Below are 26148 nucleotides of genomic sequence, written 5' to 3' on the forward strand. Positions count from 1 at the left end.
TGAGGCTCATCCACTGATCAGGCTGACTGTGCTCCATTGTTCAGGTCTGGCCAGATTTACAGGTAATCCTCCAGATTATGTTTTATTTCCTCAACCTGAACACAGGAAGTCAGGAAGTCAGGAACACGTTAAAAAGACTTTTACTCAGGTGAGCTGCGGTGGCACAGGGGTTCTGGTTCCCTCCTCAGGCTAACTGCTAGCTTAAAAACCTAAACGTTCAACTCGGAGACTCAAGCTGAGTGTGAAATGAAAGCAGGCTAAATAAACTCTGCAGACTCTGCAGTTTTAAAACTACGGAGAAAAATGAAGCAGTTGTCATAACATGTGCAGAAGGAAACATGTTTCTAAATGATTCTGGTTCCTCTTATCACACGCTGCTGTTTACCGTGATGTCAGGATGAAGAACCGACTGCATGGAGATATGAAACATGTTTCTGGACGTTAATAAACTGAAAACACCAGTCATCCCAGTATAAACTGGTTTCTCCCCTTTAGTGCGTACTTCTGCCCTGCGTCCTCCTTTTCTGTGCTTTTCTATTAAATTTATATTAGTGTAGTTTTCCAGCTCACATCATTTTATTGGGTTGTATCTGGCTCTAAGCGAAACCATCGTTTTTTTTATCACTGCATGACGTAAAGTTTAAACAAGTTTGAAAACTGGAACTATGATTAATTCTGGCTCACAGACATTTTTTATACATTTTCCAGGCAGAGAAGAACAAAATAAACATATTTAATATTACAACATCACTGTTTTAAACACACTCTGTTGATAGACGGTTTTTCTGCACAATTAGGCAACTTCTTATGATTTCTGCTGCTTTTTGGTTTGTTTAAATGAAAATGTTTATCGCAGTTTGTTATTGCAACCAGAAAATCCTGCTGGATTTCAAGAGATCTGATCAGATCTGCTGTTTGCTCAATTTTGATTTCAGAAATTGTAAATGGTTTGTTGTCCTTAATGCACAAATATACAAACATTTTTATGAAATCATGATACTCCACTGCACATTCCTTAGAACAGATGTTTCTGAAAACTGCACAACATTTCATGTAGGGCTGAAACAATCAGATTAATCTGTTATTTAAATAATTATAAACTAAATTACTAATTAGCTAACTGTGAACTGGCAGGAGTTCATGAATAAATATGTAGTTAGAAAACTAAATATTTAGTTAGCAGGACCTCTATTTAATTAACCAACTATTTAGCTTGCTAACAAAATATTTAGCTGAAAGGCTAACTAAACTAGTTAGTTAGATTGCTAACTAAAATATTTAGTTTGAAACTGGGACATTTATAAATGAATTAAAATTAACTAACTGAGAAAATCACTGAAATTTTTAGATTAATCTCAGAAAGTTTCTAGACCAGGGGTGCCCAAACTGGGTCCTGGAGGCCCGGTATCCTGCATGTGTTAGTTCTGTCCCTGGTGGTTGGAACAACCTCCTCAGCATGTCAATGTTCTGCTTAGGCCTCTAATGAGCATCATTTGATGCAGGTGTGTTAAACCAGGGAGAGAATAAAACATGCAGGATGCCGACCCACTTTGGACACCCCTGCTCTAGAAGAAACTCGGAAATTTTCAAAGCTTGTAAAGTTGATTTTTTTTTTACTTTTATAAAAAAGTAAACATTTTTTACGTTTTTACAAAAGTCGGGCGTGTTGGAGCCGCTGTAGAAGTAAAAATAAAGGAGTACGTTTCTGCCAAAACACAGTTCTAAAAAAATAAAATCAATTGGACATTTTTGAGCTTCCAAATGTCAAAAATTTGCAAAAAAAAAAAAAAAAAGAACAACAAACAATTAGACTAGAATTAAAGATACAAAATTTGTTGACTTTTGTACATTTAAAATTTTTTAGTTTTGATAGAATAATTTTGAACTTTTCGATCTTGGAAATTTACAGGGGGTTTTTTTCTAGAAAATTTCTGAGATTAATCTTCAAACTTCTGAGTTTTCCTCACATTTTTAGCCTCGGTTTTTCATTTATTCCTGCTGTGGCGCCGTCGTGAACAGACCCACGGCGATGTTCTCATTCTTTAACTGGCTGGATGAACGTTGAACGATTAGATGTATTTTTAAGTTTTAAGCAGTTATGAGGAAGAAACTTGAAACTCCTGCTGGCCAGGTCACCCAGCAGGCTGTTGCTAAGCAACCAAAGACTTAGTTTATTGGTTGATCCCACCAGGCTAGCTTAACCAGCTGCGAGCGGCTAAAGCCGTTCCTCTGCCTACATTTCACCAATATTGAATACTAAATATTGAACGTATTCAATATCGATCAAGTGCCTGATAGATACTTTTAAATTGGTTCCAACGCTGTCAGAGATGCAACATGTTAAAGATCTTAATCAGAATGTTGATAGTATCATTTCTGCTTTAGTTTTTCTCTCCTTCAAAGGAAACTAATCAACCAGCTGGTGGAGGAACCAGAGCGCTAGACGGTCCCGACTCGAACTGGGTCCGACCCGAACTGGGCCGACCCGAACTGGGTCCGACCCAAAATGGGCCCGACCCGAACTGGGTCCGACCCAAAATGGGCCCGACCCGATCTGCTCCCAGTTAGAGACGCAGCAGCAGCATAAACCCACACAGCAAATTCAAAAGTGTTAGATTTCCAGTGTAAGTGTTGTATGTTAATAATACAGTGTTAATTCAACAACATGAGTGTTAGTTTCCCTAAGGAGTTTGTGTTATTCCAAAGAGTTAAATAAAAGCAATCCTGTCCAGTGTTGATTTCTAAATTAACACCACCTCTAACTCAGTCAGTTCCTCCCACAGTTGTAACATATCAGTGACATCACATCAGGGAAGGAGATACAGGTAGGGTGGGGGATGCAGCAAGACCATGGCCTGGACCTACAGGGGCCCAGATGGGAGGCAGAACATGACTTCTGGGATCAAATTTTATTTATTAATGCTAAACATGCAAAAGGAGAGCCGTAGATTATATAGTAAGGTGCTCCATTGTTGACTCATGGTTGCTAAAAACCTTACCAGACTGACTGATTTTAGTGACATAGTGGGTGTAAAATATTGAATAAAATGTTGTGCTACATGACTGGCTTTATTTTCAGTCTTATATTTAACTTTATGACACACAAAACTACAAATGAATCGTCCTTATTGCCTCCAGGTGCATTCTGGGTAAAGCTTGGGTAACACTTTATTTGAAGGGGGTGAATAAGACTGTCAAGACACTTTCATAAACATGACATAACACCTGTCATGAAAATGAATAAACCTTCATGAATATTTATGACTGTTGTCATAAAGCGTCATTCTGTAAATTATGACACTTTTAATACAAAGTTGACATTATTCAAAATGTCTTTGTTATGACAACTTGACATTAACCAGGAAATCATTACTGTTCAAACTTTACCTTTAATAACATAAAGGTACCTAATTTTTAAAGTGCAATCAGTAATACTTTTATAACAAATTTATATCAGTAATGATTTCTTGGTTAATGTCAAGTTGTCATAACAAAGACATTTTGAATAATGTCAACTTTGTATTAAAAGTGTCATAATTTACCGAATGACGCTTTATGACAACAGTCATAAATATTCATGAAGGTTTATTCATTTTCATGACATGTGTTATGTCATGTTTATGACAGGTGTTATGTCATGTTTATGACAGGTGTTATGTCATGTTTATGACAGGTGTTATGTCATGTTTATGACAGGTGTTATGTCAGTCTTATTCAACCCCCTTCAAATAAATTGTTACCAAAGCTTGTCACCAACGTCATCATCAGTCACTTGGCAACAAATGGCAAACTAGCTAGAATGTGTGTTGTTTCATCATTAGTGACACAACACAAATTCAAAACATGTTAGCGTAATCCGTAGAAATGCTCTAGCTAGTTTGCCATTTGTTGTTTGATGATGATGATCTGATGTTTCTGTTCTTCTCTTGGTTTGTTGTACTTCATGTCAGATGGATATCAGAATGACAGAGTCGCTCTCTGTGGTGGTGAAACTTGTTAGCTCCGCTGTGGCAGGCATCTCCACGTTGTAAAGTTAAATTATCATGAGCTTTATTATTTGGGCCCGGTCATTAGCCCCGCCCCCCGATCATTAGCCCCGCCCCCCGGCCGGCATCTTGTTCCGGTACTGCGTCACATGTTTGCCTGAGGAGCGTAGGCAGCAGTGTGACGTCATGTCTGGAGTTTATTATAACAAGGTAAGTTCCATGTTAAAATTATCACATTTGACTATTTTTATGGAGGCATTATTTTTCCATTTACACAAGAGTATCGATTCATATACATAGTTCGCTTAACGTATGTTTATTTGTTTGGATATCACGGTATATACGACTGTTTATTATCTTAACCGAACATTAAAACTGTCAGGAAAACCTGGAGGCCCTTTGAGTTAACATTATTTAACTGCGGGGTCGTTTTCTTTAAGTTTTTGGCAGTAGACTGCAAAATGGGGGAGTGGCTGTGCTGGACCATTGGTTTGATCTATGCCACAGGTGTCAAACTCCAGTCCTGGAGGGCCACTGCCCTGCAACATTTAGATGTGCCGCTGCTGCACCACACCTGAATACAATAATTAGGTGATTAGCAGAACTCTGAAGAACTTATCTACACAAAGAGGCGGCAATTGAGCCATTTGACTCTGGTGTTTTGTACCTGTGGCACATCTAAAAACTGCCAAAATATTTTTTCTATGTCAGTGTGTCATGTTGGTGACTGAAGTCTGTTATGATGACTTCAACACATTTCTTCAGACAGGTTGGCACGACTTTTAATGCTGTCCAAAAATTTTTCTATAAGCTGACTAATTTCTTTATTAATCATTTCTGACTTTTTTATGCTTTATCTTGTAAACCGGGTGGGCAGAGTAATTTGAATGAATATAATGGTGACACACACAGGTGGGTCTGATTAGTTTTGCTCACACTTCTTTTTAAAATATTTATTTATTATCCTAATGCTTCTGCTATATTTCCTGTTTTTCCTCCAGGCTAAAAAAACAGGCATTCTTCTGTTGGTTCATGTTCTCCATCCAATGGCCACAAGAAAAATGCCAAACCAGCTCATGTCAAACTGTGGACCATGTTGTCAGATATGTGCAGGTATGTTATTCTAATGATCCTAGGTCTTTGTATTGGCTTCTTTTGCTATTTGAATGTAGCTGTGGTATATATAGTTAATTTTTATTATTTGTTTTCTTAGCATTTTGCCAAAGATGGGAGCCAGTGTTGAAGCCTTCCTCATTGGTGTGGAACCAGGACAGCCCTTCATCCTGCATGTTGGCAAAAACAAGAGCAGCACCAAGGACACTTCACCATCAGTGATCACAAGACCATCCATGGCAGCTTCCAATGAACTTTCAAAGCACACTTCACCTTCAGTGCAAAGTACCATGAATGAATACCTTTGTTGTATATTGCTGTCAGTGCTGTTTGATGTTTTGAAATAAAAGTAGATTACATACCGCAACTGGTGCTGGTGTTTTTGTAGCATCTAATGTGGCATCTAATGTCTTTTAAAATGAATTTGGGGATTATTGATGGCCAATAGTTTCTGGGAAAAAAAGGGTTTAATTGCTCTACTGGCTTTTATTTGGTAGTAAATTGACCAAAAAAAAGTGGCTAATGAGAGAAGGGGAAGCGAACCCACAACAGCCGCAGTGAAAACTAGAGCCTCCATATGTTGGTTGTGCTTAACCTCTGTGACACCACAGCACACCCTGCCAGTAGTAGTTTAAAACTCAGATTTCTATGTTGATATATACTTTACACCGTTCTGTGTTAGATTAACATGTTCATAGCGTTACCTTTTGACTAAATACACTAGTGTTGAGTAAGTCAATGTGTGTTTAATTTCAACTACTGAGTGTTGATTCAACTTTATCACAAATGACACTTTCAAAAGTAACTTCTACACCATCCAGTGGACCAATACAGACACTTTCAAAGTGTTGAGTTTAACTCTGTAGGAGTTGATGGAACGCTTCCAAATTTGCTGTGCAGGCTGATGTCACGGTTCTGATCGGTACCTTAGCGGGTCCAACCGGGGGTGCAGCCCGGTCCGATCCATCAGGGACAACGCTTCATGACGGAGCGATCTGGACCGGAACCTCCACAGACAAACGGACCAACGGAACCAGGAAAACATGATGCAAAACCAAAATGATCGATTAACACGGTTACAGCACAGATACAGAACAACCGACCAACACAACGGATAAACGGGTGCTGCTGGAGGTTCTGGTCGGTTCCCTGAGTTCGGGTCAATGTCCACACTCCACTTAGGTATTTAAAATTCAATTAGCAGGGTAAATATTTAGTTAGAAACCTAAATGATTAGTTTGAAACAGTGACATGAATGAATGACTTGGTGAAAACATGACTTTCTCTCGCATTGAATCCCTGCAGGTGACACAGAGCGGCTCAGATTCTAACTGAAGTTTATTCTGTAAAAAAATAAAACAGTTGAGCTTCTTGCTGAAAGAATCTCACAGATCTGCAGATCTGCTCTTTTCTCCTCCCCAAATATTGCAAAAGCAAACATGGAGAAGAATCTGTAAGGTTAAAGTCAAAAACTGAAGAGAAGAGAAAAATAATTCTATCAGTGGATCACAGCGAGGCTCACGTTGGTGTCTATTATTCTCTGGTTTCCGTCTTTTCCTCTGCAGCAGGTTTGTGTTTCTGCTCCGCAGTTTGTTTGTCTAAATGCATCGAGCGGCACCAAGGAGGAAACAAAACGTTTCAGCTGCTGCTGGGAAACAATCAGAGCGAACAAGAGGCTTGTTGGGGCGAGGCACTAAGGGAGCTGAGACCCGGACCGGGTCTCGGACCGGGACCGGGTCGGGTCCGGGTCGTCTTTGTTGGATTCTTCTTCTTCTCTGTTTGTTTGTGCAGAGGCGAGAAGCAGAAAGCAGGACAGTACCGTTCACCACCCGAGTCCAAAACTCTGAGAGAAACAGAGGGAAACAGCAGCAGGTCAAAGGTCAGGAGGTTTCACCTGAATGTTTAAAACTAGTGAAAGCTAAAACTCTGCAGTGATTTAAAGATGAGATGTTATTGCTATAAATATTATTGTTGCTTTGAGGTTATTATTATGCTATAGCAATAACACAATAATGCAAAAACACCAGAACTGGAAGATATTTTAAATATCCAAAATAAATCAACAGAAACAACAAATAAAATAAATTCTAAAATCTCTGTTAACAAAATTATCCTTCAAATAAAGACTGAAGATTTAACCGTCCAGTTTCAGTAGAAAAAAGAGAAAAACTTCAAATTACTCAAATAGAAATGATGGAGTTTGTTTTAATTTGCCTGATTTATTGATTATGGTGACAAATTATCTGAAAAAAATTCTCTCCTCTCTCCCATGGCAACCAGAAACAGCCAATCAGAGCCAGGAGGCGGGTCTTAGCGCTGTCAATCACCCTCCCCCCTTTGCTCTCTGCTACGCTGCTGCTAGCATTATATGTCACAAAAGTTAAGGCTAGTTAGCATTATATGTATCAAATGCTAAGGCTAGTTAGCATTATATGTCTCAAGTGCTAAGGCTAGTTAGCACAGATGACGGTGGATAAGCAGTTTTCCTGTCACAGTGAGTTGTTTCTCCTCAGTAGCACATTTAGCAGTGAGTACATGAGGATGATTGACAGCGCTATGCTGGCTCTGATTGGTTGATTTGGTGAAGGAGGAGATTGATCTGGTCACACACAGTTTGAACAAAAATCACATTTCTTATAAGAGTTTCATTCAGCAGCTTTAATTTTTTACTTAAAAAAACAAAAACAGCTCAATGAGCATAAAAACGGATTTAACGAAGGCATTTTGAATTTTGCAGTTTGCATCAACCTTTTATGAAGTGATACTTCAAAATACGCATAAAAAGGAAACAGAAACTGAAACTAATTTAAATCATGAGAAGAAAGAAACAGTGATGAGAAATGAACAAACAAAAGATAAACTGAAATAAAAAGATATCTGGAATTAATAAAGAAATGATCAAAACAGAAACATAAATGAAACTAAATGTCCAAACACTAAATTCTCCCAATAGATTGAAGAAACTCGACTTTGTGTCTGAAATAAGTAAAATAATGTCGTCAGTTAATTTCCCTGGTTGTGACGGGAAATGAACCCGTCGTCAGGGAAATGATGAAGGATCGAAACTTTACTACTAAATAAATAAATTAAACCAGAGAGTCGTGACCCAAAACTCTAATAAAGATCAACTTTGGGTTTATTACAGAGTTTTTGCTGCGTTTGGTTACTGAACGTCCCTGATTACCTTTATTTTTTATTTTTTTATCTTCTAACTTATTGATTCATCATCCTGAGTGAGTTTATTATTTTGGCTTTATGACTCGGGTTTAATGTAAACTGATCCAGTGACTCAGAGAACAGACTGTTTCCTACTTATCAAAATGAAAACAGCTCAGCGTCCAAATTAGCCCATAAAAGCAAAACGCAGCAGAAAGTCTGAGAGGAGAAACTGGTCGGATGGGGCGGCCGCGGCGCAAACAGAATAAAATTAACGGCTCTCCATACAAGAACACGCGCATACCTGCAGGACTTCCTGTGGACCTGCAGGCCGATAAATTCAGTGCCGAGAAACTGAAACTGGGAGTGGAAATAACAGATAAAGCTGAATTTACTGTTCGATAAACAGACGAGGTCCAGAAACGACAAAAACATCGACTCCTCCGAGGGAATTCAGGTTCTGGAACGAAGAAGAAACAGATTTTATTAGGTAAAGATCAAGATCCATCAGCAAACAGTTTGAAAAGGTGATGCCATGAAAAAGAACAGAAATAAACAGGAGTTAGAGGCGATGAAGCGACGCGGTGAGAGGTCGTGACCCAGAGAGCGCGTTTCGACCGGCGAGGGATGAAGGAGAGGAAGCTGATGAGCTCATGGTGTTAGGAGCTCATAAAACCATTTTCCTCTCATTACCTCACAGGAAAAACGTTCATAACGCTAAAAAACTTCAGAATGAAAATGAGAAAAACACACACACACACACACACACACACACACACACACACACACACACACACACACACACACACACACACACACACACACACACATACCTACAGACACACACACACACACACACACACACACACATACCTACAGAGACACACACACACACACACATACCTACAGAGACACACACACACACACACACACATACCTACAGAGACACACACACACACACACACACGTTTGTTTTGCTATCTTTGTGGGGACTTTCCATTGACTTCCATTCATTTCTACAGCCTAAACCTGACCTTTACCCTTTTCCTAACCCTAACCAACCAAAACTCAATTCATACCTTAGCCCTAACTCTGACCCCTGACCCAAAAACAGGGTTTCCCCTCGTGGGGACCAGGCTCAGGTCCCCACGAGGAGCGATTGGTCCCCACAACGTAGCATATGTCAGGAAAATCGACCCCACAAGGTATTACAAACAAACGCACACACACACACACACACACACACACACACACACACACACACACACACACACACAGCGCTGTAAATACTTTGACTATGCTCCTCCTCTCAGGAACAACTCAAACTGTGGAATCAGAAAGTGAAACATCTTCACTGGTTAAAATCGGACTTTAATCTTTAAGCTCCAATAAAAATATTTACGTTTAACAAAAACCAAACTTTAAATCTGAGGCGGCGCCAGATGAACCGGAGAGGAAAATCAGGGTTCAACCTCTGGTGACCTCTGACCTGGAAGAGGAACTTCATTTCTCATTACTGATTACTCTTTGAAATCTGATTACTTGATTTTTGTAAAGTAACTAAGTTACATTACATGTTACTTTATTGGTGACGTTTCCAACTTACTGGTTAGAAAAAAACCTCAGTAAAAACATTTAAAACATAAAACAAACATTGAAAAAAACAAAATGGAGGATTTAGGGAGGCAGTGGAAATACCTCCTCGATGTTTCACCGATAGATTGATCAGAAGTCATCATGATTAATCGATAGGAATAGGTTTTCACTCTGATCAATCGTCACTAGATTTATTTGGTTCATTTCAGTCTAAGTTGAACATCTCTGTGTGTTTCTGCTGCTGCAGCTTCAAATGAATCGATGTATTTCGCTCTGGTTATTAGTCGATAAGCGTTTCTTCCTGACAGAACTCTGAGTTGACATCGTCATTCGGTTCTGATTCTGTTTTCCTTCTGCTCCATTAAAATGTGAATTCTTTTATTCGCTGAACACGGCCTGCCTTCCGACTGATTTCATGCATGTGTGTGTTTGGGATGTGAGAAAGAAACTGCTGGAAATAACGCACTGAGAGAAAAGTGCAGAGAGAAGCTGCGTGTCGCTCCGCAGCCGTTTCCCATTATCAGCGCCAAAAGCAGCTTGTTAAAAACAACCAAACGCAAACCGCAGTTTTCAAAATTACAGAATTCCTTCAGAAATTGGCCGCTGCGCGTTCAGGCTGGAGGTGAGACAGAAAACCCGGCAGCAAGCAGGAAATACAGGGAAACTGTTATGATAAAATACAGGAGCATACAGCATTTTTTTGAGCATACACATTTATGCTAAAAAAAAAAAGAAACATGCATTCATACTCTGGAAAATTTACACTGAGAAATGGAAAAAACAGGTATTTACACTAAGACGCTGCTAAACCGTCATCAGAAGTGGAAAAATCAAACTGAAGATGTTGAATATGAACGCTACTGATGAGAATATTTCACTTTAAAGTAAATGGATTATTTGAAGTAAAGATGAATAATGGTTATATTCCTATATCTGTTTATCACCGTTCAGTGACAAACGTCGGGTTTCAACTTTCCTAACTTGAAATTCTGTTTCACACCATGAACCCGATTTACCGTCAGCATTCAGACCCACAGAGGGGATTGGGATTATTGGTTCATAAACAGCCGAAACCGCCCAATGATAATCCCTCTATTCTGAGATTAAAGTCAGAATAGACAGAGTTAAAGCAGCTTGTTAAAGCTGCTTTAACAAGCTATATATATATACATAACAGTGTTGTGGTACTCGAAATTGGTCTTGGTCTCGATACCGGTCTTAAGACCATTTTTTGATGGTCTCGGTCTCGGGCTCTGAGGACTCGGCATTTTATTTCAAGACCAGTCGAGACCGCAACTGTGAAAATATCACTAATAGTTAATAGTTAACGTCAAAGATGTTAACTATTAACTATGTTAACTATTTAACATCTTCGTTTTCAGTGGATGCAAAACGCACCAATTAAAATCCAAGCAACTACGTGTTTCTCCCCCTCCCCACCTTTCACTCGCGCGCGGTGCTCCAGGACACGCACCGTGGTTTTCTCTCAGCAGCAGAAAATGTTTGTCTAATCATCAGTAATGGAATATCGCTGCATAAATCCGATGGCCACAGCTAACTCAGCAGCGCTTCCTTTCACAGACGGTGGGGACGTCTAACTTTTTTCGTCACTTAGAAAAGTAGCTCAAAGAAGGTAAGATCCGTTGACGTGATGTTAGCAAAGCTAGCTGTACAGAGACACATAAGAGTTTGTGATGAAAAAAGTCACTCACTGTGCTGAATTATTGTGCGGAGGTGTTGACTGACTTGTCGCATATATAGGACAACGCTATGTCCAAAAGTCTGCAATATAGTGATGTGACATTCAGAAACAGTCGATTCTTCTCCACGGCTCTTTATTTATTAGATAGGACTGGAGTGTCACTGAGAGCCGTTGTTCTATCAGATTACCATACACTGTCAGAATAGCATACGTGCAGTGAGTACCATGCCTGCGCATGTTCGACCGTCAGAGGAGTTGTCAGTTCACCATATGCAGCAAGTTATGACGAAAATAAGTCATTAAATTGTTTATAATATGACATAATATGATAACTAGATAGATATACATGCGTTGTCGTGGTTTCAAAGTGTATTTAAAGCAGGTCTGGCTGCAGCTGGATGCCATACAACTGTTAATAACCAAGTGTATGATGATCTACGTCATGATTCTATGTTGCTGATTAAATAAAATCATATGGTAATGACAGCGTATGCATGTCTGAGCTAAGCGTATGACTATCTGACAACGTATGCTGATCTGACAGGACACCGTGAGTTCGTGCTAAGCGTATGACGATCTGACCTGACAGAACACCCGTTCTTTGTTCTAGTAATGCTCTGTGTACACTGCATCATTATTTAATTATGTACGTTGATATTTAAATGAACAAATAACTAAAACACAAGAACGAAAGAGCACGCAGAGCATGCACATTGCTCTTTGTTTTTGTTCAAAGTGGCAGCTGTAATGTCTGCCATGGTGTCAGACTACCTGGCTTCATGTACTGGGAGAGAGAGTGAAAACAGTCACGATGAGCGCCTTCTGTTTGGTTACTTCTTGCTTGTTACTCCTTGGTCAGTGTTCATGGTTGAGCGTTATTTACCGTCAGGGCATTGCCTCAATTGCTATGTTTAATGGTGCAACAGTGGTGGATTCTTATATGAGCAATATGGGCAAATGTCCAGGGTGTTATGTTTTTAGGGATGGCACGAGACCATCACACATTTTAGCACAGAAATGGAATATTTAATATTGGTAAAATGTATTAAGTATTTAATATCTAGGTGTTTTTATGGGAATATGGATCTTTCAGATTATTTTGAGAAGCAATTTCGATCATATTTTACATTTTATTGTGTCATGTAGCACAGGCCGCTGGTCTTGGTCTTGACTCGGTCTCGACTTTCCTCGGTCTTGGTCTTGACTTGGTCTCGGACCCTAAAAGTCTTGGTCTTGTCTCGGTCTCGATACACTCTGGTCTTGGTTTTGTCTTGGTCTCGGGTTAGGTGGTCTTGAACACAACACTGATATATATATATATATATATATTCATTTTCTGTTATCCTCTTCCATGTTTATTAATATTAACAATAAAAGAAACAGATTTCAGAAAAACGAAGAAATGAGCCTGAAGAGCTGCTGGTTCAATTCCCCACAGCGAGAGAGAGAGAGAGAGAGAGAGTGTGTATGTGTGTGTGTGTGTGTGTGTGTGTGTGTGTGTGTGTGTGTGTGTGTGCGTTTGTTTGTAATACCTTGTGGGGACGATTTTCCTGACATATACTACGTTGTGGGGACCAATTGCTCCTCATGGGGACCTGAGCCTGGTCCCCATGAGGGGAAACCCTGTTTTTGGGTCAGGGGTCAGAGTTAGGGCTAAGGTATGAATTGAGTTTTGGTTGGATAGGGTTAGGAAAAGGGTAAAGGTCAGGTTTAGGCTGTAGAAATGAATGGAAGTCAATGGAAAGTCCCCACAAAGATAGCAACACAAACGTGTGTGTGTGTGTGTGTGTGTGTGTGTGTGTGTGTGTGTGTGTGCGTGTGTGTGTGTGTGTGTGTGTGTGTGTGTGTGTGTGTGAACTGTAATCACTGTCAGCTGCTGCAGCCTGGCTGCCTCTTCATGCAACATTTACTGTTTGATACAAAGACGAAGCATCTGAGGCCGATCCAGAGCAGAACCCCCAGACCACAGACACACTCACACACACACACTCACACACACTCGCACACACTCTCGCTCTGCTGCTCTCCATGAATAATTCTGTGTTTTGCTTTGCGGGGAAATTGCTGCTCTTTGGCCATAATTGTTTGAAAACTGGCAGCTAATTCTGACCTTTTGAAAACAAAGTCTGCAGATTAAACGTGACGTTTTGCTGCGCCTGCAGAATATAAACGCCTCCAAACCTAATCCAGAAAACGATCCGTGTCCCGACCTGGATCGCCGCGTCTGCCCTGCCGACCCCAAGAATAAAACATTTCGCTTCGGACCCCAGGATTATTTCAGCAGAACCTGGAAACGTCTGTAAATCTGCTAATCCTAATCCACTGTCAGGTTGTGCTGATCAGACTGCGTGAGAGGAGGCGGATCATTTTCTGGACAAAATGCTTCAGAAAAAACAAAACTGAGGGTTGATGGTGACTTTTTTCAGCTGGTCAGATTGAATCACATTAAACCGCTTTTACTTTGACACTTTTTATGACATTTAAGCCACGAGGTTGATTCAATTCAAGAAAATAGAGCAGAACCAAAAGCTGCTCTGCCAGAAGCTTCACCATCCATCCATCCATCCATCCATCCATCCATCCATCCATCCATCCATCCATCCATCCATCCATCCTTGTCCCTAGGATAGCGGGACGGTTAGCTTCACCTTGCAGAAGAGGAAAATCAGATTTATCTGAGATTTCAGAGAAAAAAAACAAACATTTCTGAGCTCCATAAGTCAAAAATCTGCAATAAAAAACTCAAAAGTGTTGAGATTAAAGTTGGACATTTTTTAGAAAAACTTTGAATTTTCTGATTTCAGAAAGTCAAAAATTTGTGGGGGAAAAACTAAAATATTTTAAGTTTAATGTAAAATGTATTATTATGAAACATGTTGGTGGCAGCATCATGATGCGGGAAAGAAGGATGGAGCAAAGTCCAGGAGAATCCTAGAACAGAGTTTTGGGTGAGAGGTTGCACATGCACACCACACTTTTCAGATTCTTATTTTAAAACATTTCTACCCGTTCTACTTTGTGAGTTTGTTCTACTTTCTGTCCATAAAATAATAATAAATTCCTTTAAAAAGGGTCTTAAAAAGTTGTAGGCTGGAGTTTCTGCCGTCCTGTAGCATAATTAGAGTTTAATTAACAGAAATAGAGCAAAAATATTCAGTATTTATATTCAGTATTAATATTTAAAATAGCAGTCATTTAATGCGGTCCTCTGCTGCCATCTGGCGGTGGAAGTGGAGATTCACATGATTTCAGTTGGCGCCATTTTTTCGGTTTTTATCCCATATAAGTTTTTCAATTTGAGAAAAGTTACAAAAATTCCTTCATACACACAAAAAACAAACAGAAATAATGTTGGAAATTCTAACTGGGATAAAACAAGGAAGAAATTGTTCGTATTTAACTTCAGACAGTCAGAAAAATCTTTATTTTTTACTTGGTGTATGTAAATATGTAGCTTCAACTGTAAATAAAACCCATTAAGAGTTTAAAACCTTCACCAAACTTTATTAAAAACAGGTCATAATTTTTGCTAAATAAACATTATATTTCTGAAAAACGAGGACGATTCATGTTCCTAAAATTAAAGCAAATAGTTTCCAACTTAATGAGAAAATAAATTAATAATTCTAGTTTTTTGAATATTTTTCTGATGTGGAATGTTACTCTATTTTTCTAAATAAACTGAAAATTTGGATTTATTATTATATCTGAAGCATAACTTGGTTATTTTTATTTTATTCAATGTTTTTAGGAACCAGGCTGAAGGTCAAACAGTCACCAGAAGTTCTGGGTCAGTTTAGTCACATTCTCCACTGAAAATATGTTTTGATCAATAAACCTACTTTATTTTATGTATTTGTTGCATAAAATTCATTTAATTAAATCCAAACGTATTAAAGATCCAATATGAGTTGATTAAACATGTGTTAATTTTACATAAATATTCCAATAATTCTAATTAAATTAAATTAAATTAAATTAAATGTGAGAGAAAATATTTTCTATTTAAATTTTCTTTAAAAAATACAAAAAATATTTATGAAAATGATTATCTTTTAATACCTTATTATTACCATTATTTTACCAATAAAGAAAACTACATGATGGTTTGTCAAAAATGTATGAACCAAACGTTTCAAAATGATCCTAAATTCATATTAATGGATTAGTTTCAGTTTAAAATTAAATTATTTGGATGGGGGTGGGGGTGGGGATTTTGTGATATTTACAGTAACTCAAACAATTACTTCTTTTTTGCAAAAGAAACGAAAACAATGCACGTTGAAGCTGCACGTCATGTAATAGCTACTGAGCACCACCAGGTGGCAGTGTAGCTCCGTGTTACCTGGAAGAAGCCGTGCGCTTTTACCGTAGAAAGAGAGAAAGGAAGAAAAAAGAAAGAGGAAGAAAGAAAAAGAATATTTTTAAGCATTTATTTCTCTTAACCTTGATTTTCTGCTTACATCCAATGAAAACACATTTAACATTTCAATATTACACCAATAAGAAAGCAGTAAACCAAAAAAACAACAATAGAAAACAAGCACATAGTGAAAAAATAGCAATTTTCTATCTATATATTGAAAGTATAAAGTATCAAAAGTATGGAAAAATGTAAATGTATTTAAAATTATAAATAAAAAAGTTAGGAAAATAATTATGGAATTAATTTTCAGTATCAAAGAGCACCAATAAATAAATACAACAATAATTAAACCTACTAAATAGCACTAATTTTCACAGAAGTTAAACCTTTTTTCTTAGTTTAGTTCGTAAAATAATGATTTTAATGAATAATGCCTTTTATAACAGGATATACCTCTAATAACTCCTGTTTGAAGTGTTCCCGCTGCAGTACTCGCATCTAATTTATTAATTGTAATTTTAGTTAATTTTTTCTTCCCGAACCGCTCCAAATTCGTCCTCCATCTTCCTGCTCTCTGATTGGTCGGCTTGCTGATTGAGCCTCTCTCTGATTGGCGGAAAGTTCCGGGCTGGGGCGGGTCCCTCCACGGACTTTTGTTTTCTCGCCTGCGGCTGAAATTTGGACGGTGCGGATCTCCTGGAGGCGGTTTGGACTCTTGGTTCCGCTGTTTGGTTGTGGATACATGAGGAGTTCAGTTCCGTTCTGGTTCCGTTCTGGGTCTGTGAGTGTTTCTGGGCCTCTCTCTGTGAGCGCTTTCCGCTCGGCCTGTCATTGAGAAAGTCCACATGTTGGCTGGCTGGAGACACTTTCTGCATCTTTTTCCATCTGGAAATCTGAATTTTTTGAGGAGTTTGTTGGAGGTCAAAATTTCTGCTCTGCTCGGATAAATTTACAGTAAGTCTGACTTTATTCTGAATATATTAAGCAGATTAAACCTCATTTTTGTGGATAATCTCTAAGAAACCAACTTTGTTTATAGTAAATAACGATTGTACACATTTGTCCTAATCAAATTCTCATTTGAAAAGTTTCCCAGACATCTAAACGTCCTCTATAATCTGTCAGACCAATAAACAAACTATAACCTAAACGTTTATTTAGTCCTGATTGAAAATAACAGTGATACAGCCTGGACAACAGGCTGGTAAAAATCGGTACCGACACCGGATCTCCTCTCAGTTATGGGTGAGAATTTATGTTGCATAAAGATTAAAAGTGTCTGCTGTGAGGAGAACCATGTGGACGGGATAAATCTGCTGCTTCCAGAACATCTGGGCGATTTATCTCCGTAATAAACCCATCAGCTGCTTCTGACCGGGACTTTTAAAACCCTTTAACTTCTGAAGCTTTAGTTTTTACTCTTTGTACTTTTACTATTACACGAAGAAAGAAGCTAAATCGTGACACAACTGATAACCTCTTATTTATTTAAAACTGTTGGTGGAAAAAAATGCACTTTTATTACAGTTATACTATAAAATTTAGCTGTACAGAAAACATTTAGTTGTTGTCCATCAGGAAACATGTTTATTATTCATAATTTATTGTTTATTGAATATATTCTGCTGCTATCCTTTTATTAGCTGCAGGAGCCTGCAGTCTGCTGCTTTACAAAAATGATTTAAAGCCACAAGAATCAAACATGTCAGCTTCTTTTCACTGCGCCTGCCCCAGGAAATCTGTTTTTAACAAACATTTTACTTTAGTTTTAAGAAAATCATGAAAGGGGAGGAATAAATATGTTCTACGTAGAAATTATTAATTTTGATAGAAGTTATGCCAAAAAAAGCTCAAAAAATGACTCCATAACAAAATAATGTTCCTCCCAGGTTACTGATGTTGTTCCTTGCAGAACTGAAAGGAGAAAAAACATTTTTAGTAAGCTAAGCAATAATGATAGCTCTGCTAATGCTAAACTGCTAAAACATAGAGAAGCAGAAGCTAACATTTAACTGCTAGACATGTAAAAAAATTAGCAGAAGCAAATGATAAACTGATAAACACATAAAAAATTTGCACAACACAAAAAGTACATAAAAATTAGCAGAAGCTAACAATAAACAGCTAAGCAAAGAAATTAGCTGAATCTAGTGTTAAACTGCTAAATGTAAAAAAAAAAACCTGCTGGCGCTATACTGTTACATATAAAATGTTAGAAGATGCTAGCATCGAACCTCTAAACACGTAAAAAAATAAGCAGAAGCAAATAATAAACACATTTTTAAAAATTAGCGGAAGCTAACGCTAACCATGAAGACGTCTCTCTGTGAAACTCGCTAACAACAAAGTCCTCAGATTCTTATTATTACATTAGCGTCGTATTAACAGATGACAAACATCTGATGTCACATAATTTCATCTGTCTCATGAAAATGAGGAACATTTTATGGCAATAATTGGTTAAAAATGGCGGTCAGCTAAATGTCTGTCATGCATAGCAAACATCCGGACTGAGGGGTTAGCATGCTAATTTTGATGCTCATATTCAGACTTGGTGGATTTCTACAGTAATGTGCTGCAGTCTTTAGAAGAGGAACAGTATGAATGTTTTACCTGGTTCAGTTTGTAAATCGCAGCGAGTCTGGAGGTTTTAGTTCTCGTCCTCTGAGTTTGGGCCAAAGCCCGGAGGTCAACGCAGAAGATGACCTTTTCTTGGATCAGGATGTCGTTTCTCTGCATCATTATGAACTTCTGCGTCTTCCTGCCGTCCAGGTCACCTCACCTCGCCGCCTCTCCGTAAAAACAAAATGGAGGTTCTGTGGATTGGTCTGCTGCTGCTGGAGGTGATCATGATGTCATCGGCGGCCAGAGGTGAGTCCGCTGCAGGTCAGCGACTGAGGTTTCCATGAACACAGAGACACGTCACCGGGAAACATTTCTCCTGCTGGTGGAGACAGACGCTCTGCGTAGTTCTGCTGACTAACCTGATTACTTCTTACAACCTGAGCCAGTGGGAGCATGTAGACATTTAAAGGGCCGGTATCAGATTTCGTTTTATAAAGTTTTTCCCTCATCAAAAACAAACATGGAGGTTTGTTTTGATTCTTTAATGTTTGAGAAATTATTTAATCTCCATGGCAACCATTCAGCTGCTAAACGTCTGGGTGGACCTAGCCCCGCCTTTGAGGCGCAGCTCTTTCCACACTCAGCTCCTTCTGACTAGCCAGCAGCAATTAGCAAGCAGATGCTTGCTCAGCAGATTGCTGATTTAACGTTGGACTCAGAATCATCTCGTCCATTTGAGTTGAATTTATGAAGCCAAACTAAAAGTTAGAAATTTAGAAAATGTATTTTTGAAAATGAGTTTCGTAGAGATTCTGATTTCAGTCGTTTCTCTGTTAACGTTTGTGCTTTTACAATCTGCATATCAGTAAAACATTTAGCCAGCTGGTTGAACTCTAGCATCTCTTATTTCTCACACATAATGTATAATTATTGTTACTAAAATACTAAAGCTGATGGAAAATGTTGCCAAATATTCAGAAATATTTTTATTTCACAATAAAATGATTTTGTTTTTAAAATAGTTACTGAGCTCCACAGTAAACCCTGTATTTCCTGCTTCAGGACGGATCGACCCAAATAAAGACACTGATCTCTTTGAAGTACAGATTTAAACTCTCTCTGATGCACATCTCAGTCAGATGATTAATTATTGATTGATGAATTGGAAAGTTTTAGTTTCCTGTCTGGCTGAGGACATGTCAACTCGGCGAACCGCAGAGCGACGCTCCGATCGAACAACGACCTCATGGCAAACGAGCCGGGAACGTCAGGAAACGTCTTCTGCTGTAAATTCCCTCCGACACGCCGGAGGTGTCGCTCTGCTGCTGACCTCAGGGGTCAGAGGTCATTTTAGCTAACAGATAGCTTCTCTCCTCAGCGGCTCGAACCGAGCCGGTACCGTTCAGCTGCTGTTGCATCGTTCTAACAATGGGGGGCCTAAAAATTCATTCTAATTTTTTTCTTTGATGAACTGGATTTATTTCATTATTTTGCCTTTTTATATTGATATTGTTTAAATCCAAACGTTTCTGTCATTATTCTTTTGGGGGGGACAATTCTAGACTTTTCCAAGATTGGGGGTCCGGACCCCCCTGGCCCCCCTGGTTTACGCCCATGGTCTCCGGTCCGCTTGGCATTCACACATGCATTGAAACTGAACCAGAGTTCACTTCTTCAACCGAACCCAGACCCAGGTTTGGAGGACCAGAGGTCAAAGGTCAATTAGAGTTCACGCCTCACCAACTGAACAGGAGTTTATAGAAAGGCGGACCAGAGCCGGGTTGAGGCGGTCTCTGATTGGTTCTGTTCTGTTTTGCTGGTACCGGGTCATAAATTGAGGCTTCAGTCGGATCCGGTTCGACTTGTTGAGTCCTGCAGTCTGGGCCCGACGCGGCCGCCCCGAACGGGACGCGGTGTGGGACGGAGCGGTTCGTCCTCATGCTGTCAGATGTCCTGGTGCGTCTGGACCAGGCGGTTCTGTTCCTCTGTTTTCTGCCACCCTCCCAGTTTTACGGCTCTGCTAACGCTGCCTCCCATTAGACGAGAGTCACAGTTTGCTTTGGCTCCACTAATGGGGCCGTCAGGGTCCGTCTGGCTCTGCGGGGGGCCGCCGATGTTTGCACAGCAGGAAGGACAGCAGCGGACGAGATGACACCACCAACGACTTTAACCTCTGATAAACCTCCTCCATCCAGAGATATTATCCGATCGGCTGCTGAAAACTTTCTTTTCTCATTTTGATTGAACGCATCATCACTAAAATCAATATTAACAAATTATTGACTCAGAATTAACTCCTATATTTTGCTGAAAAGTTACTTTTAAGTTAGTTTTCTTTGATATGAAGTATACTAAGATATTTGCAATAGTATTGAGAGAAATTTGTTCCAGTATTTTTAGAGCAAAGAACGTAATCAAAAATGTTAATTAGAAAAAAAGAATTTAACGCTGACCAATAGAAATTCACAAAAGTGTGAAATGGAATCAGGAAAACGCGATTTTAAAAAAATCCATTAGTAAAATCCCCCTCTCCCCCAAATATTTTTTAATTATTTAAAATTGAAATCTGAAAAAAAACTAAAAAAAAATTAGAAATAATACAATTTGAAAAAATAGCAAACTGCATAAATGAGGTTCAAGTACTGCCCAAACATTGTAAAATACTAAATGTTTATTTTTATCAAAAAATGTGCAAAGTTTTAATGTTAAAATGTATTTCTTTCTATGGGTTTGTTGCTTGCAATAATATTGGCACCAATTTCTCTCCATACAAAGAAACTAGATGTAAATAGTTGGCAGGATTTTGTGTTTTTGCCTTGTCGCTCCTCCATTTTATGAACCTGCAGCACATTCAATCCTTCAGATGGAGCCTGTTGCAGGTTTCAAACATCCCTGTTTAGTCAGCAGGAATATTAAACACGGTTTGGAGGTAATTCCTGCTGCTTGTAATTCATCCGTATCGCGTTTCTTCGCCTCCGCCCCGACATGTTCAGAATATTCTGATGCATTTTTCCATTTACTGTTTTTCAGAACCAAACCTGAGATTCATTAGAGTCTCATCGTGAGGAGAACCGTCGGTCGGGTTGTTTCGTTTTCTCTGCCGCTCCGTCATTCAGGCTCTTCATTCTGAGGTTCATCAGACTTCCTGGTCTGTTCTGGTTCTGATTGGCTCTTCTGTTTGTCTGAGAGTCCAGGATGGGAAACACGAACCCGACGGACTGAAGTGGTTCACAGCACTGGTGTCCAAACGGCGGCCCAGGGCCCGCTAGTGGTCCTCTGCAGGACTTTGGGCGGCCCTGGCCTCATTCTGGAATGAAGGAGACTTCTTTCTTTCAGAGAAAACTTTTTTACAGAAAATATTTCTGCATTTATCGTAAATTACTTTCACCAAAAGAAATAAGACAATCAACCCCAGAGTTTTGAAACTTGCCCTTTCATGCTCCGATGATTTACTGAGCCGCTTTCTGCAGAAAATGACTTTTTGTTGATTTCAATAAAATAAATTTTTCAGACAATTATTGGCAGAGAAAATAAAAATAAAACGGTTTTATTCATGTTTAAAAAATCAATCAATCAACGAATCAGAGGCTGGAATCGAGAATTTTTTAAAATTTATTTTGTTTTTTTAGGATTTTTTTCATTGTTTATTTATTTCAGTCAGCTTATGCTAAAATACCATATTTGTATGGCACTTTAGCCTTAGCTTAGCCCAAATATGATGTTGATATAGCACTTTAGCATTGACTTTGTTTACTATATGGTGTAGCACTTTAACGTTACCTTTGCTAGGTACTGTGTTGTTATAGCGCTTTAGTATTAGTTTCTGCTAAATACTGTGATGGTGTAGCACTTTAGCATTAGCGGTGCTAATATTTACGATTAGTGCTTGAGAATTAGCACAGCTAACGTTTCAGCTATCAGTCCCCTCCGCTGGTTCCAAACACTAGCTGTGTTCAATATGACGTTTGAGTTAAATCCATTTTAGTGATTAATCAAACTTCCTGTTTTTGAACATTTAAGTTTTAGAAAATCTAGATTTTTTTAACCACTTTGAACGACAGAAACAGATTTCTGTAATTCAAAGTGATGAAAAACCAGTTTTTCAAAATATTTTCTATTGTCTGTAATTTATTTTTAAGAAAACGTGATTTGTTATGAGGAAATGTGTGATTTTAATTTTCTGACTTTCCCCAACGTGAAGAAGCTGTTTGGCTGTGAAAGTGTCTGATTTCATGACTTTATGAAATAATTCCCCGTCTGAGGAGCTGACGCACAGCGGACGTTACGAAGTCTCGCTCTGACTTGATTATTGTTAATAAATCGAAAAGCAACAGAGGAAAGCACAGCCGACATTTCTGGCATTTTTTCCCAAAGCAAGAGGCCAAAGATTGACCAGATCTGTAAAAGATTATAAAAACAGATACCGGGTCCGGTCTCCAGTGAAAGCGGGAGACGCTAATCCCTCGCTATGCTAACGTCTAGCTGGAAGGCCAGCAGACCAGTAAGCTGCGTTAATCATTCCTGCTGCTCGACCCTTCACACCGCCGGCTCAGCGTTCTGATTATCAGAGTAATCCCCGTGTTGTGCTGGCACCGTCGTCACGCTCGGACACAACAGGCCTATTCTCTGCATGTAATTAGCAATGCTACTTACAAGGCTAATGCTTTCTGCTAATACTCACTGCTACAGGTTTCTGCTAATGCTCTCTGGGATTTAACCACTCAGCTGCAGGGGAGGGACCGAAAGCTTGAGAAGAGTCTGAATCGATCCAGACAGATGAGAATCGTTTAAACTGGACTAGTTTGACCTCTTCTCTGATTGGTTGAGCTTCCATGATGTCACCCAACGAGGAAGTGAGTTTCAGGTGAAACAATAAAATGTATTCATTGGTCATCTATCCATCTGTCAATCAATCAATCAATCAATCATTCATGGACTCACATGTTGATTTAAAGACTTCCATCTTTAAATCTCTCCCAGCGTTTCTCCATCCGTTTCTCGTCAGATGCTAAAATTCTTATTGAGCGTCTGTTATCTGCTGGAAGTCTTGCTGTCTCTCACCCTCTGGCAGCCTGAATTTCTCTGACTTCTTTTCTAAACACAGCGAGTCTTCTTCTCTCAGTAGCAGCTTCTGCACTGAAGAGTGTCGCCAGCGCTGCCTGGTGGCCAGATGGTGTAGTTCAATCACCGGTCATTCTGTCGGGGACAAAGTTTGTCTGATTTAGTGTGAAATAAACATTTCTGAGAGGAGAAACGTTGGAAAGTTTCGTATGTCTTCAGGAGAATGAAATGTGTGAAGAGTTTCTAATAAAAACCAAACGTCACCGATGATGATTCTGGATGTTTCTGGGGAAATAATCGTTGATGTTCGTGTTTCTGACGGTGGGAAAACCGCGGGCCGCCCAGAATCGCAGGGGGGAAATCACTGGAAAGTATTTCTGAATACTCATAGTGAGGAGTATTTTACAGCTGACTGCGTTATATAGACATAACAGGACTCATGTGGTTCACTGCAGAAACATTAACTATTACCAAGTAGTTTTGGCCTGCTGCTGTCTCATTCAGAGATCTTAGTGCACTTTAAAACATAACTTAAGAACAACTTTTCTGCCAGAAAAAGGAGCTTATTTTAAGTAAATTATTATATCAATCTTAGTGTAATAAGATATTTGCAGTAGAAGCCTGACCAAAAATACTTTAGTGTTTTTGCAGAGTTGGAGCAGAAATGTCCTCCATCAGAGTTTACTACAGAGGAATAAATGACAAACAGAGGCTGATTCCTCGGTTATTTCCGTCAGTTTCCAGCCTTAAACGGCCGTCCAGCAGCAATCAGGTCGGAGTGAACGATAAACAAGGTCATTCAAGGTCAGACCTGCTTTCTGTTGGTTTCTGTGTTGGCATGTGACAGAGGAGCTGCTGTCGCCTCATTCAGGCTCAGAGACGCTGATGACAGGAAATGAAGAAAACTGACAGGAAGTACCCGAGCCTGAAGCTGATTGGTTATTATTCAGCTGTTTATAAATAAATTAAATTATATGTGGAAACAAATAAATATTAGCATGCTAACCACTCAGGTTGGAGGTTTTTCATATTTCCCAACAGCCACTTGAATTTCAGGATGACTGACATTTTTCAAGATGGCCGCCGTTTTGGGCCTTGTAAGTCAGTTACTGGTGTAAAATGATCCCCATTTTTATAACTTAATGAATTTATGTCTCATCATGTTTTCCTCTTTGCTCGTCATGTTCATTAAACTTTAAAGTGATGAAATGCAGCAGAATCAGAAACTGAAGACTTTGCTGTTAGCGAGTCTCAGACCAGGAAGGAGATGAAGATAAGAAACGGTCGACTTAGTGATTAGCGTTAGCTTCTGCTAATCTTTTTTTTGATTTAGTGGTTTAGTATTAGCGTCTGCTGTTTACCATTATTTTCTGTTTACTGCTTCAGCATTAGCTTTAGATAGTTTCTTGTCTGGTTAGTGTTTTAGTGTTCGCTTCTGGTAATATTTTTATGTATTTAGTGGTTTAGCATTAGCATAGCAGAAAGGACATAATCATGGAGGATTTCCCCGCTTCTTCATTGGGAGATATTTAAGATTAAATGAGCATGTAAAGGTCTGGATTAGCATGTCTCACACACACACACACACACACACACACACACAGAGGAGACTAAGACAGTGACTAGAGCTGAACAAATGGACTTAGTCACGGCTGAAGATTGGTGTGGAATGTGGGAGGGGGGCACGTGTCCGTGTGCGCGTTTGTGTGTGTGTCTGCGCATGTGCGTGTGTATGTCCGTGTGTGTCCGCGCATGTGCCTGTGTGTGTGTGTGTGCGTGTGTGTCCACGCATGTGCGTGTGTGTGTGCGTGTCCGCGCATGTGCGTGTGTGTGTGTCCGTGTCCGCGCATGTGCCTGTGTGTGTGTGTGCGTGTGTGTCCACGCATGTGCGTGTGTGTGTGCGTGTCCGCGCATGTGCGTGTGTGTGTGTCCGTGTCCGCGCATGTGCCTGTGTGTGTGTGTGCGTGTGTGTCCACGCATGTGCGTGTGTGTGTGCGTGTCCGCGCATGTGCGTGTGTGTGTGTCCGTGTCCGCGCATGTGTGTGTGTGTGTGTGTGTGTGTGTGCATGCCTGGAATGTTTGACTCCCCACCCAGTGAACCAGAAAACTCACCGGTGGAGGAGGAGGAAGTAGGAGGATGAGGATCGAGATGAGATTTTATTTTTGTTTCAGGTTTGAATTTTTTTCTCAGCATCAGTTACAGAGGAAACGTGATTAAAACCAATTAAATAAAAAATGCATCAGCTTCAGGTATGAATATCTGTAATGCAGAAGCTGATAAAGTAGATTTCTGATGAATTAGTCAAATAGGTTAAATAAATTAACACATATGATAAACCAAAATGGTTCAACATTTCATTGATTTATATTTAGAATCAATAAATTGTGAACGCGCTGCTAAATGTGCCAATGGCAGAGAAACGACTTAGTTACAGGAAAACCATTTATCCACCGCCCTCGGTGGCTGTGCTAACTAGCCTTAGCATTCCAAACATGCTACGCTAGCTGCAGCTAACAGAGAACGAAGGACCCGCCTGTAGTTATCCTTTGGGAGAAGATAAAGGAATCAGATTTCACAGATTTTCTGTCTAATACCAAACTGT

General features: G+C 39.4%; 1 protein-coding gene across 1 annotated transcript in view; it reads left to right on the plus strand.

The window, feature by feature from the left end:
- Positions 1 to 16370: 16370 nt before the first annotated feature.
- The window catches only part of fgfrl1a (fibroblast growth factor receptor like 1a), an 84894-nt gene continuing 75116 nt past the window's right edge, over positions 16371 to 26148 (plus strand). Inside the window, exons 1-2 of the mRNA XM_088009346.1 lie at positions 16371 to 16873; positions 18692 to 18790. Of these exons, the coding sequence (XP_087865472.1) occupies positions 18727 to 18790 (64 nt within the window). The 5' untranslated portion in view covers positions 16371 to 16873; positions 18692 to 18726. The remainder of the gene's footprint in view (positions 16874 to 18691; positions 18791 to 26148) is intronic.

This window comes from Poecilia mexicana, unplaced genomic scaffold (assembly GCF_051168715.1).
Source record: "Poecilia mexicana isolate PSO_F unplaced genomic scaffold, ASM5116871v1 scaffold_10, whole genome shotgun sequence".
Lineage (NCBI taxonomy): Eukaryota > Metazoa > Chordata > Actinopteri > Cyprinodontiformes > Poeciliidae > Poecilia > Poecilia mexicana.